Below are 21,674 nucleotides of genomic sequence, written 5' to 3' on the forward strand. Positions count from 1 at the left end.
CCGATCCCTCGGAAACCCTTGCTCACCACGGATCCCTGCTCATCCAAATGCCAGTCGGGGTATATCCTGGACATCCCGGAGAGGACACCAGTCCATCCCCCTGTGCACGCACGCACACGCGCAGCAGGCGGTTCACGAATGCACCTGAAGTGCGTTTCTTCGGACGGTGGAGGGAACAAATGCAAACGCAGATCGATCGGGGATCAAAGCCACATTTCATTGCACAGCCAAGGAGCTGCGAGGCACCCGTGGTGCCTGTTACACCACCTCGCTTCCCCTCCTTCGGTTCTGGCTGACACCCGCAAAGACATTACCCCCATTGGCGTTTTCACGTTGCAGCTTTACACCACGCAGCCAGGAGAAGGTGCTAGACAGGACGTGTGACTATGTTTAACACATGGATCTCAGCGAATTTGTTAAAGAGCCAGACTGCTAGGGTTCAACTCCCAGCATGGGGAGTGCTGCAGATAATATGTACTTGCACCAGATCTGATGGAGAAACGCTCAGTGCTGTAGAACAGAAGCCTAACAGGTGGACGGTAGTCACACAAACGGGTCAACGAGAGAAGCTGTGGACGGCGGGGTAGTGGAACAAATAGTGTTTTAGATTTACACCAAATAGGAATTTGTCTAATTACCCAGTCGGCTATCAATAATGCTTGACCAATGGAGGGTCACAATGGTCCAGAGCCTATGCTGAATGTGCAGGGTACGATGCAAAGCATACCCTGGACAGAATACTAGTCCATTGCAGGGCAATCACATACACTCATTCAATCACACATCACACGCGAATGGCCATTTACTGTATAGTCACCAGTTTACCTGAAATGCACATCTTTGGACTGTGGGAAGAAACCAGAGCACCCAGAGGAAATCCACACGAACATGGGGCGAGCATGCAAACTCTACACGGACTGAGCCAGATTCAAATCCCCATCCAAACGCACAGTGTGACCTGCTGCACCACTGTGCCACACATCGGTGTTAGAGGCAGACTTCATTATTCAAGTGATCCATCGGTGTGGCTTAGTTACTTTGTTCAGACCAAAGTGGTCTGGCATTGCTGGCAAGGGACGGTCGAGGCACAGTTTAAAAAGAGCAGCGGTACTGCTTCAGGCTGTTTTTTCGGTGGTCCCTGTATCCTCAACCTGCTACATGCCCAGCTCTCAAACAACGACTGGGTTCTGCTCCCGGTGTGGAGCATTCCTGCGAAGGTATGTTCCATAAATGCTCCAATAAAAATGACCCTCCTATCATAAATGGATAAACCATTGTAAGGTGCCATGGAGAAAAGCGTCAGTTAAATGAATAAGTAGCGTCAGCACAACTAGCAAGGGTAATCCTCATTAACATTTGATAAACTCTTAAAATGTCATATTTCTTTATGCTTAGAAGTATAAAGCGAAAGACATTATTCCTTTAAAAAATGCCACAAGCTGGTGAAGCAAGAAGTCAAACAATTGTGTATTATTTGTTTTACAGCATTTTTGTTTCAGTATTCATCATTAAATGCAAAATGACACAGGCTTGTCATGGGACGTTTAGCAGGAGATGTTTTCAAATGAGCTTTCAGGGGAAAAACTGTTAAAAGATGGGGCCTTTGAACCATTGTGGTTAATTCACATGGGACGGGCAAGTGTTGGTGTTAATAAACCGAGACATTTTATTTGCATACGACCGCCACGGGAAAACCACAGAAGGCAAGAATGTATTCTAATGAAAAGTTTCATAAAAATAAAACTACTATATTCCACAGTATATGTGGATGTGGTCAGTAAAAAAATATCTGCAACATGTATGAAACAGAAGTTCAACTGTTTTTTTGTAGGATGCTCCTCTCACCAGATTGACACAGAGCACTGAACAATGTTGTAATATTGAAAATGCAGGTAATATAAAATTACACATATAACGCATAATTTACAACAGAATAAACCAGCTGGCAACAGTGGAGAGGAAAACAGAGAACTCACAACCACTGCCAAGGGGAGAAAAATAAACCTCTGTGGGTTCTAGTATCAATGGCTGCCCACTCCTCCTGGGCATTGTACTCTGGTGACAAAGGACCTGCGTAGATATGTCTAAAAAGTACAACTATCAGCTACTAAACATGCAAAGTATACTTTTTTTGTCCCAGCCCAAGGTTGCTGGTTCTGTCGGCTGGTCGGCAGCAAAGTACAATGATCCAAGGTACCTTCCTAGGTAAGTGGCTCTACAGTAACTACAGTGGGCGCACGAAGGCGAAGAGATAAGGTTTAAGCATGGATTTAAAGGCTAAGACTGAAGGAACATTCCTGATACCACCTTGCAGATTAGCTATAGAGCAATACACACTGGAATAAAGGCACAGCCTCTCAATGAAATCGCATTCAACGTGCGTCTTGAGAAATCCACGTATGGATTGTAGACAACATTCAGGAATATAGGAATTAATATTTATCACTTTATTGCTTTGATTTAATAAGGTAATATATTTATTACCGAACAAGAAAATATTTAACATTTTACACTATTCATGGAAGGTACTAGATTGGAACTGTTGTAATACACTTTAAATTGCTAGTACATATACTCCTAATGTTTAGTCTACTTAAAATCCTTCTAATGCTCTATTTTTTGGCGGTAATCATTTTTAGCTATAGTATGCAGGTTAACATTTGATGATATGCAAGATGCCCCTTCGCACCTTTCGGCTGCTGCCAAGATGATCTTACAAACGGTCAACATAGCGATTTAGTGCCCATATTTTGAGAAAGCACAATAATCTGGAGTGCTTTAGTAGCTATATTGATCTTAATAAAGTTTTTTTTTAATCTTCATCTAAAGCATAAATTTTCCCAACCGCCTCCTAGAGCAGCTGCACCTTTAGGGCATCTGAAGGTCTCTACAACATCAGCAGACAACGCATAAGAGCAGCTTCTAAAGGCACGTTCATGATTGAACGACTGAACTCGCATTTAGCAGAGAGCCCATCAATGTTCAAGGTACTGACAGCGCGCTGTGCTCTCAGCTCGCTTTCATTAACCACGGCCGGGCAGAGTTGCGGAGGACCCGAGTCGACCTTGAAATCACCGGGTGCAAAGCTGGGCAGGCGATACCCTGGACGGAATGCCAGTCCATCACAGAGAGGTGGCATAAATTCTACCTTTATTCATGCCAGTGAGGCTTTTCTCCAAAGGGCCTTACACCATTAAGCCACTTAGTTATTTACCCATTTATAGAGCTGGGTCATTTTTACTGGAGCAACACAGGGTAAGTACCGTGATCAAGGGTCCTACAGTAGGAGCTGGAATTCAAAACTGCAACCTCCAAGTCCTAATGCAGGAGTGCTAACCACTACCCTACCTATGGCCCCTTTTCTACGTCCTAAGTGGATCGTGTGTCTGTGTCCTGTTACAGGTCAACATGGACTTTCCAGTTCTATTAGAGTAAATACAGAGTAATGCACCAGCTGGAGTTGTGGTTTTCAAGAACTAGTGGGCATTAGGAATTTCCTCAGTAACGGAGCGTCACTAACAAACTGTTTAACTTGCTCTGCTTCCCTCCGACACCAAGCCAACAAAACAGCAGCTTTGCTTCCACTGCACAAAGTGCACTCTTTCATCTGAATCTCACCAGTGTGGAGCCCAGGGAAGTCGTTAAAACAGACCACACACACACACACACACACACACACACACACATATTCTGTGCCTTGAAGACAAGAAGCAGTCTTCCACAAGACCGCCTGACTCATCTACCATTGCAATAAAAACATCCCTGAAACAAAAATGCCTTAATTAAAATTAATGAATTTAATTAGCTACGTAGTAATTCCGAGACAGATGGATTTTCCAAATCGTGACGGACAAATGACACGAGTGTGCAGTACAAATGAATGCGAACAGGAGATGTGAACTCTTGTCACTCACGCACGGGACTAAATCCCTCGCAGACATATTTTCTCTCGGTAACAAACAGCAAATGTGGGGGTGCGGCAATGACTGCATGAGGAGGATCACAATTTTTCAGTTAATTGGTAAGTGAGATAAATACATGGCTGGAGAAAATGGAAATGATGATACGTCAGCTGTCACAACAGTATCCACTGTGGTCTTCTCACGAGCACGCATATTTGGGAGCTGCCGTGACACCGGCTGAATATTCATGACTTAACAGGAAGGAGAGGCCTGAAGACATCATTTTCAGTTGGCAGACAAAGCATACCTGAGACATGATCAGAATTTACGCTGGGGAAGGGAGAAACTGAGCACTTAAATCCAATTTCTATTTGCCTTTCTTTCACATCGGTGCATTTTTATTTTGGCAATAATTCCTCCCAGTAAACTCCATTCCAATGTTATGCATTTAAAATTGTTAAAGATGATATGCAACAAAGACACAAAAGATCATATTTAAGCTTTTAATTTGTGCAGTGACACAATATACATGTATATACATTACACCTAATGTACACATTTTAAAAATAAATGGAAACAATCCCTTAAAATAATTTCTTGCATTACAGCTTTTAACTCAGTTTATATTAATGAACAAAATTTACTATAGAACTTAGTCACATGAAAAAATATTTTAAAAACTCACTTAAGCATCACAATGACCTAGATTTCTACAGCCATACGTTAAAAATGTCCAGTTCCTAAACATTATCTCATAAATACATTAATATTGTGAACAAACACACACACACATATTGTTAGTAGTTTCACTGTAGTGTGGAGCCAGTTCCAGGGGGGAGAAAAACAAAAAAAAAAAAAAAAGACACGCACAGGGGTAAAGGATGTTATCAAAGGAAAACCGGGATTTAAATTCCCTCCAGTTGTCATGTACCTCCTACTGATCAGCCTTAAACGTAATGCATGCAGTGCACTTTCCCAAGTACGCGGTCTCACCAGACCAGGGTCAGCAGGTCTGTTGCAAGGTAAAGCCAAAGCACCCAGCAATCATCAGCAGGTTAAGATGACCACCATCAACATATTGGTGAAAAACTGCAGCACATACATTAGTTTCTTTATCAGGACTTACCTAGTTACGGTTATCCTGTACATTTACTCATGATCAAGCATTATATTTACCAGAACAATTCCTGAACCCATTTACAAAGCTGTTATATGAGGTTCACTCATTACGATCATACATAAACGTAAACTGCATTCTTTCTGAGCTTCTCAAAAAAGTAATGAGCGCTCAGAATGTTTTTGGTTTAAATGAACCAAAGGTCGGCATTCGTGCATTCCAAACACTGACACCTATTTTGCTCAGTTCAAAACAAACAATTAGGGCATCAGTGAATTGGACTGTGGCCAGAGAGAGCACTTCACCCCTCACTTTACAGTTGTGGGTCCGGTCTGAGATGGCCTGCAGCCAGGTTAATTTTTTTTAATTTGTAGTTGATAAGATTTCACTAAAATCTTTATCAGAGATCTGGTTTTGAACTTGTGCTTACAAGCAACTCCTATGTCAAGATCAATTCTAATCCCTGACAGGTGTTCTGAACGATCTTAATAGACCAGAAGTTGTCAGTGTTCAAGTGCACAGGGCATCGTTGATGGGACCACTCATTTTACCATACAGATAGACCCAAAAAAAAAAAAATCTGTAAAATCAGTGCCAGAAAGGCTACACTGCTGCTGAAATGTGGAACAATATTTGGACACTGATTCAAATCCATTTGAACTGCAAGACTCACAAAGTGCCAGGGGTTTTAAGTTTACAATTTTAAGGCTAGATATAGGGATAAAATCTGGGGTTTGGCTACATAAAACCAAAAATATGTCCCTAATGGCACTTTCTCACTATCACCCCATCAGAAAAATTCAGCTGAAAGTGTTTGTTTATGCTGTGTTCAGTCACTAAAGCATTCATAATATGGCAGGGGTGGGCAAAGGGGAGGTCACACAGTGATATGTATACCAATAACATGCATAAATAAAACTATAAATAAATAAATAACAGAGATAAACAGAAAAGGAGGCTTAGTGTCTTAAAGGCAATCCATGTTCATCAACACCAACTGCTAGAGGAACACAAAAAAAGCCAAAAGAAGTGAAGGGCAGGAGGAGCGACAGACACGGTGGCACAGAAAGAGTGACGAAGTGGACTGTGACAAGCAACACTCCGTCATGTACAGCTCTGTACGGCTCTACAGATGTCCTTCTGGTGGACACAGATCGGTCTTTAAGACTTTCTACAAGCATATTTACCAGTAGTGTCTGACACTGAAAAAACAAAGTTTGAAAAGCACCTGTGGCAAAATGTGACAATATGCAAACTATAGCTAATGTACATATATGAAAAGAGTAAAGACTGAAGTTTCTTATTCATACACCTTGTCGGAGGGGCAGGAAAAGGCCAGTGAACCACTCCCATATTGGGCTTTTATGGCATTGGAAGCACCAGGTCTATGTGAAATGAGTCTTTAACCTGCCAAGAACTACACAGTGAAGAACCAGGGCAGGCCAAAGAAAACCCAGAATGCCCTCTACAACACACACATACAAACACGCGCACACACTCGTGTGTGTATGTGTGTGCGCGCACAAAGTTATTGCGTGCAAGAACTCAACCTGTAAGCATTCGTGCTAACTGTACAAGAACAAGCACACGGTGTACTTCAGCCCTAGTAGGATGCGTGGAGTAACACCTGGTCATGTTTTGGAAGACTACATTCTAGAGATTTGTTTAAAAAAAATAGTCATAAAAATATTAATTTAATATATCGAGCCACAGTGAGCCTAAGTTATGTTGAAGCCAGTACTTGGTCAGTAGCTGGATGCTTTGGACACAGTGGCCAGGGACCAGCTTGCTCACTAACCGTAACATGAGACACTGAGGACCAGGTGCAGTTCCCTCCAGCACGTTTCAGTAGTTACACAGCAGTGCAGCCGGTGGCAGGGTTACCCCAAAAGACAGATGGGCATACAGGACACCAAGCGACCACTCATCAACTACCAGCAGGGCTTACAGGAGAAGGTACTATATGTCATCTCACAAATGGTGAAGTCAGCTTGGTCCTCTTGTTTATGGCAACTCTTGTCACTGTCTGTTGGGATTTCGGAAATCAAACAGGAATATAGCAGGGCGGCACACGGCCACATGGAGACAACCAACACTAAAGCGTGTGAACAACAATTGACAGAAAAACACAGTCCTCTCAACAGTTCTCTTTTCTGTACTGAGGCCAAACAGTTTGCTTCGTTCCTGTTTACCATACTCACTACATTAATTGTACCATGAACAGGTTCACTGTGAACACAAAGCAATTTAAGTTTCACAGTTGGTGGAAACGAGCCTTTTGCAAGTAGGCGCATCCATCTCCATCTCTTCACGTCACTTAACACAACCCAAGGAAAGGTGGCAATAAATAAACCTCCGCCTACTGGCCCACAGAGAGGGACGAGGAAGGCAGGGCCAGGGAGAGGGGTAAGCTACATCTGATGAGTGGGGTCGGTTTGGGGGTGGAGGGATGTCCCTTTTTAGGTCTTGAACCTGCCCCCTTCCTTAGGGTGTCTGGGCTCCGGATCTCTTAAAGGATCCCAGCAGGGTCTGGACACCTTTCTTGACGCTGGAGCCGACACGGCGCGCAACCGAGTCCGTTGGGGGGCCAGGCAGGCAGGAGCTGGTGCTGGGGGGCCGGGCATCCAGACACTTCTGGTAGCGGAGCTATTAAGGTGCGAGGTGGATGGGTGGGGAGAGTAACAGCATAATAACTGAATCATTGTTTACCCCATTATACAAACAGTACTCCAGGCCTAGGCATCTCCGGAGGGTGTGCTGTTTCAACAGGGGTCTTAATGACCCAGTTGGGTGTGGTACTTTGACTGATGGTATTTCACAGTACTAGCTACTTTTTTTAAAAAATAATTTTTCACCTGAATGAATCAGTAATTACTTAATCATTACCACTAATAGACACTTTCAGGCTCATGAAACCTAAATAAAAATGCTAATTTATTGTGCTGAATTTTAATTTCGCACAGAGAGAGAGAGAGAGAGAGAGAGAGCACATTTTGTTTGCACAAAGTGACCTATTAGGTTTTTTTGTTTAACATGATTGAAAAAACAAATTCTCAGCACACCAAGCACAGTGTAATGTTCTGAATTTAAAAAATACCATTAAGGCTGAGTGATTAAGAGCTCACCTTGAAAAAACCTAGCACACACCACAGACCACAGGAGCTGGACTTCAGAACCCCTCGGCTTCATTCTTAATATTTACATAGTAGTGGCCGGTAAAAGAGGTTTTTAATTTCTAATTGGACGTTAACAACATAAGAGATTCCACCGAGGCAATTACACCTTCTCAGGAACTGAATTCAAAGTACAAGCAGCAGGTAGCTTAATGGTTAAGAATCTAATGGCTGCCAGTTCAAATCCAAAGAGAAGCCCTGCTCTCACACCCTTTAGATATAGACAGAAGAAACTGTAAACACCGGCACTGTGAAAACTCCCCCCACCTCACACACACTCACCATGCAGGCAGCCTGCACAGCTTCAGACAGGCTGGCAGCATTGGGCTCACACCAGAACATGTGGCACACAAAGTCGCCGGGGCCCTGGGCCATGATGAAGGCAAAGGTGTGGACATCCTTGCCCACACCCATGAAGCTCAGGAAGCGCACCCGGCACTCCGAAAGCACCTTGTCCATCTGGGGGGGGTGATTGGAAAAAAAAAGTGCCTTCATGAGACGGCCAAGTTTCACAGCAATAACACACAGAGCTCAGTTGCTTTCATTGTGCAATGATATCTTGTGCTTACAGTGCTACCACTCCTGCCACTCTCAGCTCCCATCCACCCCCCACAGCAGGAAGGAGGCTGCCTGGGCTGCGTTACCAGCCCACGAGCGGTGTGAGCTCACCTCTCCATCGATGATGGTCAGTGTAGCTGAGGCCACATTTACGGTGACTGGTGTCCACTGCTTCTCTTTGGCATTCAACGCCGTCTCCAAGGCAGCATTGACTGTGTCCATACCTGGGGCACACGACAGTGTTTCTAGGGATGGAAGGCAGGGGTGCACTAGCCATGCCTATAGCGTTCAGATAGCACATCACCAAAAAGACCAGCAAAAGTTCTGAAGTACTGCAGGTAGATAAAGAGCTCAAAGGAAAACACTCAAAAGTTGAGGAAAAAATGTCTAAAAATGAGCAAAGTAATTAGGGTGCATGAGATAAACCCTATGATTCATTCCCTTCATGTGCAATGACTGCTAGTACAACGCAAGACTGAGTATTCACAAGCACTCACATCAATATTTAATTACAATTATTTAATCTCCTCGTACTTCATAAACACTGAAATTAGTTAAACATTTGTTAGTTGCTCCAACCAGATACAGTAATTCCTACAGCCACGTGAGTTTTCAAAACACGATTCTGCACACAGGTGACTGGTAAATAGAGGAACGATTTCAGTGTAAATAGGAACTTGCACTGTGTTGTACATGATTTCGTCCCCAACGTGTTTATGTTTTGTGTCACTGACTAAACCAGCTGAACAGCCTGCGGAGGAACACACATGACGCTCAGTTCTCCCACATGCTGTGTTGTGGAATTGCTTATCGCACAGTTCTCACTTTTCCTCTTATATTACCAAAAAAAATGAATAAGATGATATGAAATGAGTAAGAATGTGACTAAGAAGTGCTGGTGGTAAAATTTCAGGTGGTGAATGCAAAAGACAGCTTTAACATTTAAAGTCTAAACTATTTAAAATATATCAGTTTGTTTATTATGAATTTGACAACATTTTTTTATAACAATTGGAAATGCTTTGGTCCCTGATATTTGTGTGTGATTTTTGGTAACAGAAGCTTTTACAGGAACGCATCTATCGTGTAGAACAGAAATGACTTTCATATGAAAACTGGAATTAAGAAAAAAATAAGATGAGTGTGTAAGAAAGGACTGAGAACATAGAATTCACAGGTAGGAAACATGTAAAAGCAATTCTTAAAAGAAACACAGCTTACCTACAGGTTTGGCCACTGGCACATTACCCAGGTAACGCACCTGAAAGCGCTGGACTAATTCATTTTTTGGTGCAGGAAACTCTGCACAGGAAACAGAAAAACGAGTGTAAATGAAAGCATTAAAACAAAGAAGGCAGAGGTTGTAAAGCAGTATTTCTAGTTCAAATATACATTTGATTTCCAAAGATCTCCTCATAAAGTGGATTTCCATAAAATTAACTCTTCATTAGATTATTTTACATGGAAACAATAATCAATGTGCTCCCACCACTTTTTCCAGCAAACATGAAAGAATTCCACCCTGGCCCTTCATACACAGAAAATCCAACTGAAAATCAAGCCTAAAAGATCAGAACTGCTCTGGACACCTTTAAATCCAGGCTTAAGAACTAGATATTCAAAATAACTTATAACGCTTTGGCATGCTCATATATTATTCCCTAATAATTAGTCTATTACTTTAATTTTGTTGTTTTATTCTTTTGTTCTTGGAAGGCTTCAGGTTAATCAGTGTCTAAGTTGCCCATGTGGAGAAAATGAGTATATGTCATTGTCCGGTGATTAACTGGTATCCAGTGAACCTGGGTCTACCTTGCCCCTCCTCCGACACTGCTGGGATAAGCTCCAGAACCCTGCATTGGACATGCGGGTATAAATAATGGATGGATTCTGTTCTTTAAACTTATGTACTTCTTAAATGTTGATATTTATAGCAAATTTCTTTGCTTTAGAGTTGCAGCCCAAAGCACCATTATAAAGAGCTTTGAGAAAGTTTATATTAAGATTACTACAACAATACTGAATAAGGGAATTCTCATAATTACTGTAATCTGTACTAATGTACGCACTCTCCAGTTACTCATAAAATCTCCAATAAATGGATAGCAAACGAAATTACAAGTAGTAATTGATAATGACATTGCCTTTTTCACAAGGACTTTGCATTTTACCTTTTCAATATATAAACTGACAGGTAATGGAAGAGCCTTTTTGACTTAACACTTTTTCTGGATTTAGGACTTATCTTTCTAGTTAAGTCAAGATTTCTAAGAGCAAGTACAGGACTACTTGAACATCAAGATGAGCAGGAGAAGACATGTACCTCGTACGGTACTTGATATCATGTAGGCTCAACTTATGAACTGAAACTTTTCTCATTGAGGTACTTCTTTCTAGTGTGGGTTGGAGTTTTGTGCATCTCCTCCAAGTGCTCTGGTTTCCTTCCGGAGTCCAAAAAAAATGTGTTTCTGGAGAACTGGTGACTCTAAATTGGCTGTAATGCATGAATATGTGAGTGACTACTCTGTGGTGGACTGGCATTCCAACTAAGGCATGCCCTACTTGGCCTTGGGCCACAAGTTTCTGGGATGGGCTCCTAACAGACACAACCCTGACTTGGCCTAGCAATTAAGGAAAGTGAACGAGTGAATTACATTTGCTCTTAAGTCTGAATTGTAGTAAAAGTATCCTTTGATATATGGGGCACTTGCATGTGGACCTGCTGTCACTACTCACAATGCACATGAGGGGAAACTGGGGCGTGGCCAGCTCTGAGGTGAGGGAACGGAACTTGAAAGTAGGGAGAGGTACTCACCTTGAAAAGGAATGTCTACCAGCTTGGACGGATCAATGTTCAGTCTGCTCACACCTGATTTGGATGACTTCCTCTCAGCCATGATCTTGGAGCAGAATATTGATCTCAGAATTAACATCCAGGCCCACTGAACCTGCCTAACTATAACTACAGGGAATTCTTCCTCAAAGCTACAGAATGTTATGAACGATTTTCACCTTTACATTGGAACAAAAAAAAAAAAAAAAACAAAGACACATGGGCTGTGTCACTGAGCTCACCTTGGAACAGATGTCATGCATGCTGGTGGCAATGTTTTTCGCTGGAGTGTCACAGCGGAACACGTGGCACTTGAGCACATGCGTCAGCTTGTCCCGGGCCACGTAGGCAAAGTCCCTGGAATTGCACATGTCATGTACATACACACAGAGAGAGACATTACACAAAAGGGTGGGGGGGTACAATCAGTACAGACATCAACTGTGATGCTGACAGTAAAGTGCTGTGTAAGAATGTAACAACAATCATACTGATGAAGACAAATCAAACAGCACCGACAGACTAATGGATTTAAAAGCCTTTTGGGTTTGGTGGTCTAGAACTATTCTCACAGATACACTTGAGGGAAAAAATTAAGAATAAATCATGCTACAAGAAGTACATTAAATACATGGGAAGAGAACAACAATAACAGAGGGATGTGGAGTCGAATGGTTCTGAAATGGTACAGATGCCATACTGAAATTCATATCTGACAATGAACAGGAAACTGTGTTTCTTCTGGTGCAGATGGAATTTAATTTTAACAGACTATGGAGTGCACTGACTGGAGCCATGGGGGAGGCCATGTGGAACATTCCATAATTGAAGAAGGGAGGGAACAAAACAGTGCCTGTGATGTAACCACGATGACACCAACCACCATAATTGTATGGACAAAGGTGGTAGACACAGCAGTTAACAGGCATACTACCTCTCCCTGTTCTCCGCAACGCAGCAGGTTGAAAAGAAAACAACAACTTAAATCACAGTTCATCAGGAAGTCAGGAGGGAATTTAAGTTAGGAGGAACTTCTCTAGGAACAAACGCTAACATGAGACTAAATACGTACCTAATTTTGCCAACAGAAACAAAATAAATGGATAAGAAATAAGCTCTTCACAAGCAGGGGGGGAAAAAAAAGAGTCCAGACAGATAAAATCTTTACAGAGCAAGTAGAGGTGCATGGACTGTCCACTAGAGGGCAGAGCAAGACTAACAACAGTCCAGGCTTCTGCTAGATGGGCTGTCAAAGTAACACATACTCCAGGATGACTCATCGTGACTCAGAGGTGAGCCCGGAGTTTTAAATAGAACAGAAGGAATCCTCAGCACGACAGCTGTGCGGCTGTACAGCAGCAGCAGAAGCCGAGGGAACAGACAATCCTCGCATGGGTCGTACACAACAACAGCCTTCCACACTGAAGGCTACCGACCTGCCGTTGTCTCGGCCCACGCCCCACACACGGATGCTGACGATGGGCTGCGAGTGCAGTAGAGTCTGGTCCAATGGGTCAATCAAGTTCAGTGTCTCGTTCTCCAAAACCAGCAGCATATCCTTTCCCTGGGCAAAGAGACCATACACATGTTGAACAGCCTTGTACACCCAGGTGAGCACACTAAGGTTTGCACAAGGTGTACACAACATCTGGAGGAACAGAACTAGGGAGCGAGATGAGGATCGAAAGCAAGAGAGATCGAGCCAGGAGAAGAGAGAGAGAGAGAGAGACCTACCTCTCCCCAGATGCCAGCTGTGTCGTGCAGGTTGTGCTTGTGATAGGACAGCTGGCGGATGCAGTTGTTGACGGCGACACTGCTCTTCCCAGGAGCCATCTCCTCCTCGGATATCTCCACCCAGCCCAACGAACGTACCGCAAAACACTGTGTGTTGGAGTGAGGGGACAATCAGAACACTGGGAGAGGACAGCAGCAGCACTACTGTGTCATGCCAGCTACAGCAGAAGGACCAGCGCTGAGTACCTTGGCCTTCACGTCAGTGGTGACAGAGTTCAGTTTTTCCTCTTCACCAGACTGTGGGCAGCTGAAGTACCAAACAGCAGACAAACACTTTATACCAAGCAGTTACACAGGCAAATTCACCTTTTGCCATCTTACTATTTGCACTTTACACAAATTTTATTGCTACGCTTCAATTTGTATATTCACTACCAGTCAAAAGTTTGATCGCACCTGCTGGAAACTAGTTTTTTCCCCCCCGACAAGGCATTTGGTTAAGAAGTCTGAGCAGGAAGCCAGCAGACATGTCTTCTCAGTTATTCTGCAGCAGCCCACAGAAATGTAGAACATTTGCAGGATGCTTTGATTTTACCCTGCTGCCCAGTTTGTTCCATACAGGTATTGCCCAGGTTGCTCACATGTAGTCAGTCTTTGACTGGTACTGAATGTTTATGTGTAAAATATACTTCATGCCAACAAAAAACATCTGAGCCATACTGAAATGAAATTTAACTTAGACCAAACAGACTGGCATGCCTGAAGAGGTGGATCCAGGGGTGTGTATCTCATCTGACGGCACTCAAACGCAGAACCGTAGAGACAGCACACCTCTTACCTAAGGTTAATGGAGGCATAGCGCAGGGTTGCGCCCTCAAAGTCCTTCAGGCTCTGGTCGGGTACTACATCTTCCTCCTGCAGGAGTCCACAAAATGAAAAGTGATATACTCGAGGTTAGAGGTGAGAGGTCAAGGCTTTCAAACAGCAGTTCCAGTCCAGTCACTTCGACAGGTTCTATAGGAAAGGTTCAGATGTCAAGCACCCAAAATAGGGCAACTGATTGGCCATCTTGTTGTTTCAGAATGACCAAGTACGCTCACCTTCCAGAAGTCCGTGTCCTCGTCAAACTTGTTGGGCCGAGACAGGCCGCTCCACGTGAGCTGGAACGAGTCACGCACAAGACCACACAGACAGAAATAGCAAGAAGAACAAAAATATTATTAAATTATTTAATTCCTCAGCAACCACTTTCTCCCTGAAGGATTCGCACAACTTAGAATTTTAAAGATGTAGGAGTGAGAGAGGAAGAATATGTAACTACAGCTGTCCCATTTTCACACAATCACTTATCACTTTCATAAACAAGGAAATTATATTTATTCTTCAGTTGACCCATTTTCACTGCGACAAAGAACATATCTGAAATGCAAAGCTATAATACGAAGACGATGTTCAAGAATATGCCTGCAAGTGTGCGTCAAAGCCTCAACCACCAGAAAGACTGAGATTAAACACCTTCATGCAGCTTGCGAGCCCTGAGAAGCTATGCCTGAAACCAGAAAAGTACGGCCGCATCCTTGAAGGAAAAGTCACATGAGCACTTTGTGTAATTGTACAATACACTACAAACGGCACTTGTCACTTTACACTGACTTCATTAGGCCATTAATTTTTATCAGAAAGTGGGAAGGAAACGTGGACCTTTGGGTGAGCCTCTTGCTGAACTATACCTCTGGAAAAAAAAAATAAATTGGGAAAGGAAGCATTTCAACATTAAGAGTTACAGTCTTGGTTGGAAGCGTGAGCCCCCAAGTTAGCTCTGTTTTGCCCCCGCCAGGGAAACATGAGCAAGACTCACCGACGTCCCCTTATCCGCCCATATCAGAAAACACTCGGACACCGAGCGAACTGGGTCAAACAGAGTCAATCATTAACACCTCCCTGAGACCACAGCAGCCAAACAGCACCTGACCACTGAAAAACACACCATATCTGCACAGCAGCGTTAAGGCTATTCGGTCATAAAGCAAGATGAAATGGAACAGGACATAGTTTAGATTTAACCCAAACTGTCTGACGTTAACCAGTTATTATACAGGTGTCATGTGACATTTTAAATGTGCACAAAAACTTGTATGATAAAGCTGAGCGAGTGGACAAACAAGTGAATGTCAAAGGCTGATTCTAACGTTCTGTAAAAACAGCTGTAACATGTGACCACAGATGGACCACAAGACATGAACATCCTCCCAGAAATCAATGGCTGGGTCACTGAAACACCACCACGGAGACATGAACATCATCATTCTGAAACCTACTCGAACAAGAAGACTCACCTGTGGCTCCTCTGTGGGCGTGATCCCTGGGGATGTGCTGGACGGTCTCTCGGAGGTGCTGCCCTCCTCCAGGGGTGATGGTGGCTCCCACTGGGTGGTGCCTGTAGGGATGTGCCAGTAATAGGTGCCTGAAGTATCCCGCACCCGCATCCAGCCTGCTGGCAGGTCTGTATCCGTCTCAAAGCCACTGCGGTCCCAGTAGGATTCTGGCAGAGCAAGAAGGTACATGGGTGTGGTTGGGAAGCACAGAACATATTAGGTGGCGATGTATGAGTGGGACAAGGAAAATGGGAAGCTGGTATTTGGCAGGATGATCAACGGTATTAGCAAGTTAAAAATAAATAGAAAGTACATTGGGTTTCCTCAGCTGTTGTTCCCAAATACCACCAAAGGAAACAACCCAGCAAGGCAAGGCTATCAGCCCCCATTCTCTCTTCATAGAAACAACCAGACATTTGTCAAGCACTTATCTTAATATGGTTCTACCAGACTAAGGTTACCTGTTTCTCCATCTGGGGTGCTGTTGGCTGTGCTGCCCTGGGAGAGTGAGGCCCAGCTGGAGTCCTCATCAGTGGGATCACCGTTTCTGCCATGGAAGAGTAAGTGGGCACTCCTGCTCCCACCACCACTCTCCTTCCGTGACTCGCTGTTACTTTGCGTCTCTGATGAGGAGTCAGTGTCCTTATCCCCACCAGCTGGGGCCAGAGCCTCCTCCTCCCCTTCCTCTTCTTCCTTCTTGTCTTCCTTTTTGATTTCCTCCTTCCCCAGAGGCAGTCCTGTGGTGTCAATGAGCAGCGGTTCATTGGCAGCATTCATGGCCTCAAGCTCCAGGTCAGAGCAGAGAGACCTTAGTGTCTTCCCCTCACGGACCTCCTCCTTTGCCAGCAGGTTCTGATTGGGGTTCCTTTCAGGGCTCTGGTTACGGTTTTGATTTTGACTAGGATTGCGGTTTTGGTCCTGCTGATTCTCAGCGACCTTGCGCTGCTGGTTTCGGCCGTCTTTGACCCATTTCGCATTGCTACCGCTGTTGTTGGGCTCCATGCCTGGTCGATGGCTCTGTTCATTCTCCTGATTCCTGCCACGCTCACTCTCCCGGCGCTGGTCAGACCCCTCATCATCTATGCCCACCATTGTGCCGTTAAGAAGGTCTGCAGCTGTTGAAGAGGCGTAGATACAGCGGTTCTTAGATGAGGAGGATGAAGAAGATGACAATGAAGTGGAACCTTTGGTCCTGCTCTTCTTGCCCAACTCGGCGTCAATCAACACGCTGTCTGGGATGCACGGGTCGTGAACGATCGTAGAGGTGGAAGTCAGGCAGGTGTTCTCATTGGCTAGGTCCGAGGCCTTCTCCAAAGACATGGCACGGGGCTGGAAGACTGGAGGGGCTGAGGAGAGAAAGGAAGGTAGTCAGTCAGTTTGACACTCAGCTACCTGCATAAGGTTCATCTGCCCAAGGTCTAGCAAACCATACTGCACCAAAAATCCATCCTGCTCATGCCATTGTCTCTGCCAGTCTCTGTCATTATATATAGCAACCATTAATGTGTGTTGTTCTCCCTCTTCCCTCTCACTGACCACTGGCACACCGGGGGCGAAACTGACAATCAACCCTTGTACTGCCAGGCTACTGAAGACAAGGGAGTGTCTGAACAAACACCTGAGTACTCCTAAAACCGTTGACACGGCATGAACACTGTTCTGAACTGTGAAGAGTCAGAGTAGTTTGCTGGGATGGGCAGCCAGGTGCCCTTTGACTCCTAGGCTTTTCTGTCTTCTGAATCAGTTTTATGATTTCCTGCAAAAGCATCTGTCCAATTCAATCAGCAACACGGGCGGCACGGTGCCACAGCACGTAGCGCTGCTGTGTCACAGCGCCTGGGCAGTACAAGAGGACGTGGGCTCGATCCCTGCTCAGTCTGTGTGAAGCTCGCATGTTCCCCCGTGTCTGTGTGGGTTTCCTCCGGGTGCTCTGGTTTCCTCCCACAGTTCAAAGACATGCTGTTCAGGTTCACCCATAGTGTGTGAGTGACAGAGAGAGTGTGTGTGTTCTACTGATGTATGGATGAGTGACCCAATGTAAGTAGTGTATCTAGCAGTGTAAATCACCTTGGTGAATAAGGTGTGCGGGCTAGTAACACTACACAGAATTCACTGGAAGTCGCTTTGGAGAAAAGCGTCTGCTAAATAAAGAAACTTAAAACGTAACGTAACACCAGGAAGCATAAAGACAAGTGGGGTTAGGGTTAACACACACACACATTTAAGTCAGCATCCAAGTAAAGATTTAAAAGCAGAGAAAAGACGAGCAGTAAAGCACAGCCACAAGACTGTTTAAAAAAAAATACCTGCATTAATATCAGAATCAGAACGAGCTTTACTGCCAAGCATGTTCGCACATACAAGGAATCTGTCTTGGCGACAGGAACTTCCACGGCACAGACAGAATGACAGTGACAAGACAGGTGAGAAGATAGAGTATGTGAATAAGGGATGAAAAATATATAAAAATATACAGTACCCAATATTATATACAAAAATAGTCACTAGTTACAAATGCAAGGGAGTGTGAGAAGAGATATGATGTGATAAAAAGCTATAAATATAAATAGCGTTGTGTATTGCACTGGTTTACTCTCTAGGGGAGAGATTTAGGTGTTCATGAGGTAGATGGCCTGAGGAAAGAAACTTTTCTTATGCCTGGCTGTCCTGCTGCTCGGTGCTCTGTAGCGCCGGCCAGATGGCAAGGGTTCGAAGAGGAAGTGGCCTGGATGTGAGGGGTCTAGAATGATTTTGCTAGCCCTTTTACTGACTCTGGACGAGTGCAGTTCTCGGAGAGCTGGGGGGGATGTGCCGATGATTCTTCCAGCAGTCCGAACTATCCGCTGCAGTCTTCTGATGTCTGACTTCGTAGCTGAGCCGAACCAGACAGTTATAGAGGTGCAGAGGACGGACTCGATGACTGCGGAGTAGAATTGCATCAGTAGCTCCTGTGGCAGGTTGAACTTCCTCAGCTGGTGAAGGAAGTACAACCTCTGCTGGGCCTTCTTCACAATGGAGTCTATGTGGGGCTCCCACTTCAGGTTAGAGGTTATAGGGGTTATTATTTGCGAGGGTGGGTGAGAGTGTGTGTGAAGAGCTGAAAAAAGGACTTGTGTCTGCATGTGAGGAATAATACACACACACGTGTCGATACGTGGAGTGTGTGTTTCGGGGGAAACAGCAGGATTCATACACGTACACAGGTGTGAAACGGGGAAGGGGTGGGGTGTGGTGTGGTGTTACATGAGAGTGCACAGGAGCAGAGCTACCATTTCAGCAACACACACACACACACACACACACACACACACACACACAGGTAATGGTGCTGTGTGAGGAAGGAAAGGTATTTTGGGCTGTTCCTTTCTCGAACACACACAGCTCAGCTGTGGTACCAAAAGGCAGAGCCGGAATCATACACAACACACGGATATATTCCCCACATAATAATAACACTACTTCATAGGAATGCGCGATTTACTGCAGAACAACTTCATTAGTTTGTCTATAATAAATTTTCAGAAAACCTGACAGTGAGTAACTTGCATAAACAGACGAAAAACAACAACTTACGGAGCAGCTAAACTGGACAACACCAGCAGTGGCTCCATCCTAACTAAGAACGGCAATAACATAAACACGGCGTTCCTCGTATACTATCTCTCTCTGTAAATGTAAATTTGTCCGACATTTCAATTTCATCTCCCTAAGCAGCCATATTATGGCATGATGATGTTGGCTGGCCAAGTCTGCCTTCGGACTAAGCAAAAGCGGCCGCTCCGCGATAAGTCTCCATTTTTATGTTGTGTATTATAATATTGCTCGTACACAGACATACACATGATGATCGTGTCATGATGTGTCAATTTTTCTTCACATAAAATTAGGAGAAAAACTGACAGCGCGAGGAGACCCGGGCCGTGTGTGTCGAGCGGCGCACGCGGGCCCCAGACCTTCACGCGCAGCGAGGCGCGGCGGCCCTTCCCGCAGCATCGCCTCGAGCTACACAATCTTAGGCAGCGATACACTCAACGACGGAGTATCACGAACCCCGGCCTCCACCGCACAGCGCGAAAATACCCAGATGAAGTAAACGCCAAATGTTTCTGCATGAATCGATGAACACACACACACACGGCAGCAGAGTGTGTTACCGCTAAATCACAGCGCGAGCTAGCTACTGCAAACTCGTGCGATCAAATCACGGAGAATACCACTTCAACATACCGTTCTCTTTGTATCTGTCCTCTCCTGTTCTGTTTATGTTTTATTGCCAGGATTAATGCGTGAAGGAAAAACCGCAAACGCGCGACGTCGTTCCCGGGAACGTCACCAACCCCACGGACCGCAGGGGCCGAGTGTGACGTCAGTGCGTAGGATGCGTCATCTGCCGGGACGCTGCAGTCAGGAGAGGAGAGGAGAGGCGCTTTGCTTCCTGGAGTACAAAATGGATACCAGTCGCGCTCCTCAAAGAAGCACTTGATATTGCCTAGTTTTGCTCATTCAAAAGTAGGTTAGGGATTTCCTTAGTCGTCTACATGTGAATTCTATTTCAAATAAATAGGTTACACATTAAAATTGATTGTCTTTTGTTGGTGAACTGCACTCAATACATTACACATACATTTTTGTTTTAATGGATAAAATAGAAGCATGAATTGATCTGAAGGCTTCTTTTGAGCAGAGTAGCAGTGGACATGTATGCCACATCCTGTCTGCAACCTCGCAAGCACAACCACTGAAAGGTTCAGCTGAGGGTTTCTATTACACCCTAATGTCCTACACGGGACTGGAATGGACATCTGAAGGGCTGGGCCTACAACACACACACACACACACTGTCTGAACTACTTGTCCCATATGGGGGTCGCGGGGAGCCAGAGCCTAACCTGGCAACACAGGGCAGAAGGCTGGAGGGGGACAGGACACACCCAGGACAGGACACCAGTCCATTGCAAGGCACCCCAAGTGGGACTTGAACCCCAGACCCACTGGAGAGCAGGACTCAGTTCAACCCACTGCACCACCACGCCCCCACTGGGCCTACAACCCCCTTTGCGTTCCTCTGAGCCTCTCTTGTTACGAGCTGGTTGACTGAGGTGTTGCCTCGTCAAAGCTGCCTGTAACCATAGAAAACATTGCTTGACGTCAGTTAGGAAGGGAGGGGGAGCGCAGCGGGCTTGACCGGGCCCTGCTCTCTGGGGGGTCTGGGGTTCGAGCCCGCTTGGGGTGCCCTGTGATGGACTGGCGTCCCGTCCTGGGTGTGTCCCCTCCACCTCCAGCCTTGTGCCCTGTGTTGCCCGATTAGGCTCTGGTTCGCTGTGACCCCACTCGGGACAAGCGGTTTCAGACAATGTGTGTGTGTGTGTGTGTGTGTGTGTGTGGTTAGGAAGGTTGTTCCTCTTGAATGTGTGCCAGCTGGGTAATTTGTTTGCTGGAGCAATTCAGTGTAGGTTCTTTTCTCAAAGGTTCTACATAGACGAGGTGGGATTTCATCTTGGATCCTTTGAGGGAAAAAGCTGCAGTTCTAACTAGTGCACTACCTGCAGCCATGTTTCTATGTAAGTGCATTACATTGCTCTGGTATATACTGTAGATGGGTGAATGATTTCCTCTTTTTTAAAAACAATCATGTGACAATAGGAAACAAGGCTCAATGTTCCTACACTTACCCTTTATCATGTAATACCTGGAAAGAGCAGTAACTATCATAATAGATAATTGTTTGTCTTGTGCAGGGTCATGGTGGCCTGGAGCCAATTCAGGAAGCACAGGACACTCAGCTAGTAAGGGTACACCTTGGGTGGGTTGCCAGTCCTTTGCAGGATAGCCATACATATAGCGTCACACTGCAGGGAATTTACGCTAGTCATCAGTTTAGCAGAAACATGTCTTCGGATGTCTTTTTCGCAGAACAAAAATTGAGAAAATCCACGTAAAAAGGGGCAGAACATGAAACTCTGCACAGACCGAACGAAAATT

At 44.8% G+C, this 21,674-nt stretch overlaps 1 protein-coding gene across 2 annotated transcripts; it reads right to left on the reverse strand.

Moving 5' to 3' along the window:
• Nucleotides 1–4,483: 4,483 nt before the first annotated feature.
• On the reverse strand, nucleotides 4,484–20,076 carry apbb1 (amyloid beta (A4) precursor protein-binding, family B, member 1 (Fe65)). 2 transcript variants are annotated; one of them, XM_018730710.2, is made up of 15 exons: nucleotides 19,920–20,076; nucleotides 16,154–17,038; nucleotides 15,654–15,859; nucleotides 14,418–14,477; nucleotides 14,156–14,232; nucleotides 13,564–13,624; nucleotides 13,318–13,464; nucleotides 13,020–13,147; nucleotides 12,518–12,523; nucleotides 11,826–11,940; nucleotides 11,566–11,650; nucleotides 9,972–10,052; nucleotides 8,862–8,974; nucleotides 8,475–8,651; nucleotides 4,484–7,665 (listed from the first exon to the last, which is right to left on the reverse strand). In XM_018730710.2, the coding sequence occupies exons 2-15, from the start codon at nucleotides 17,010–17,012 to the stop codon at nucleotides 7,504–7,506; spliced, it is 2,277 nt and encodes a 758-aa protein (XP_018586226.1). In that variant the 5' UTR covers nucleotides 17,013–17,038; nucleotides 19,920–20,076; the 3' UTR covers nucleotides 4,484–7,503. The 2 variants fall into 2 exon arrangements, with proteins under 2 accessions (XP_018586226.1, XP_018586227.1); XM_018730711.2 differs by lacking the exon at nucleotides 12,518–12,523.
• Between the last annotated feature and the right edge of the window lie 1,598 nt (nucleotides 20,077–21,674).

Source organism: Scleropages formosus, chromosome 4, assembly GCF_900964775.1.
Source record: "Scleropages formosus chromosome 4, fSclFor1.1, whole genome shotgun sequence".
NCBI classification, from domain to species: domain Eukaryota; kingdom Metazoa; phylum Chordata; class Actinopteri; order Osteoglossiformes; family Osteoglossidae; genus Scleropages; species Scleropages formosus.

What these genes read in the sequence shown, in the direction of transcription:
- apbb1 (XM_018730710.2), bottom strand. Translation starts at nt 17,012, where the DNA reads ATGTCTTTGGAGAAGGCCTCGGACCTAGCCAATGAGAACACCTGCCTG. An exon ending in TGACCATCATCGATGGAGAG is followed by an intron (nt 8,652 to 8,861) that starts GTGAGCTCACAC and finishes CACCCCCCCCAG; the next exon opens with ATGGACAAGGTGCTTTCGGA. An exon ending in CTGTGCAGGCTGCCTGCATG is followed by an intron (nt 7,666 to 8,474) that starts GTGAGTGTGTGT and finishes GCACCTTAATAG; the next exon opens with CTCCGCTACCAGAAGTGTCT.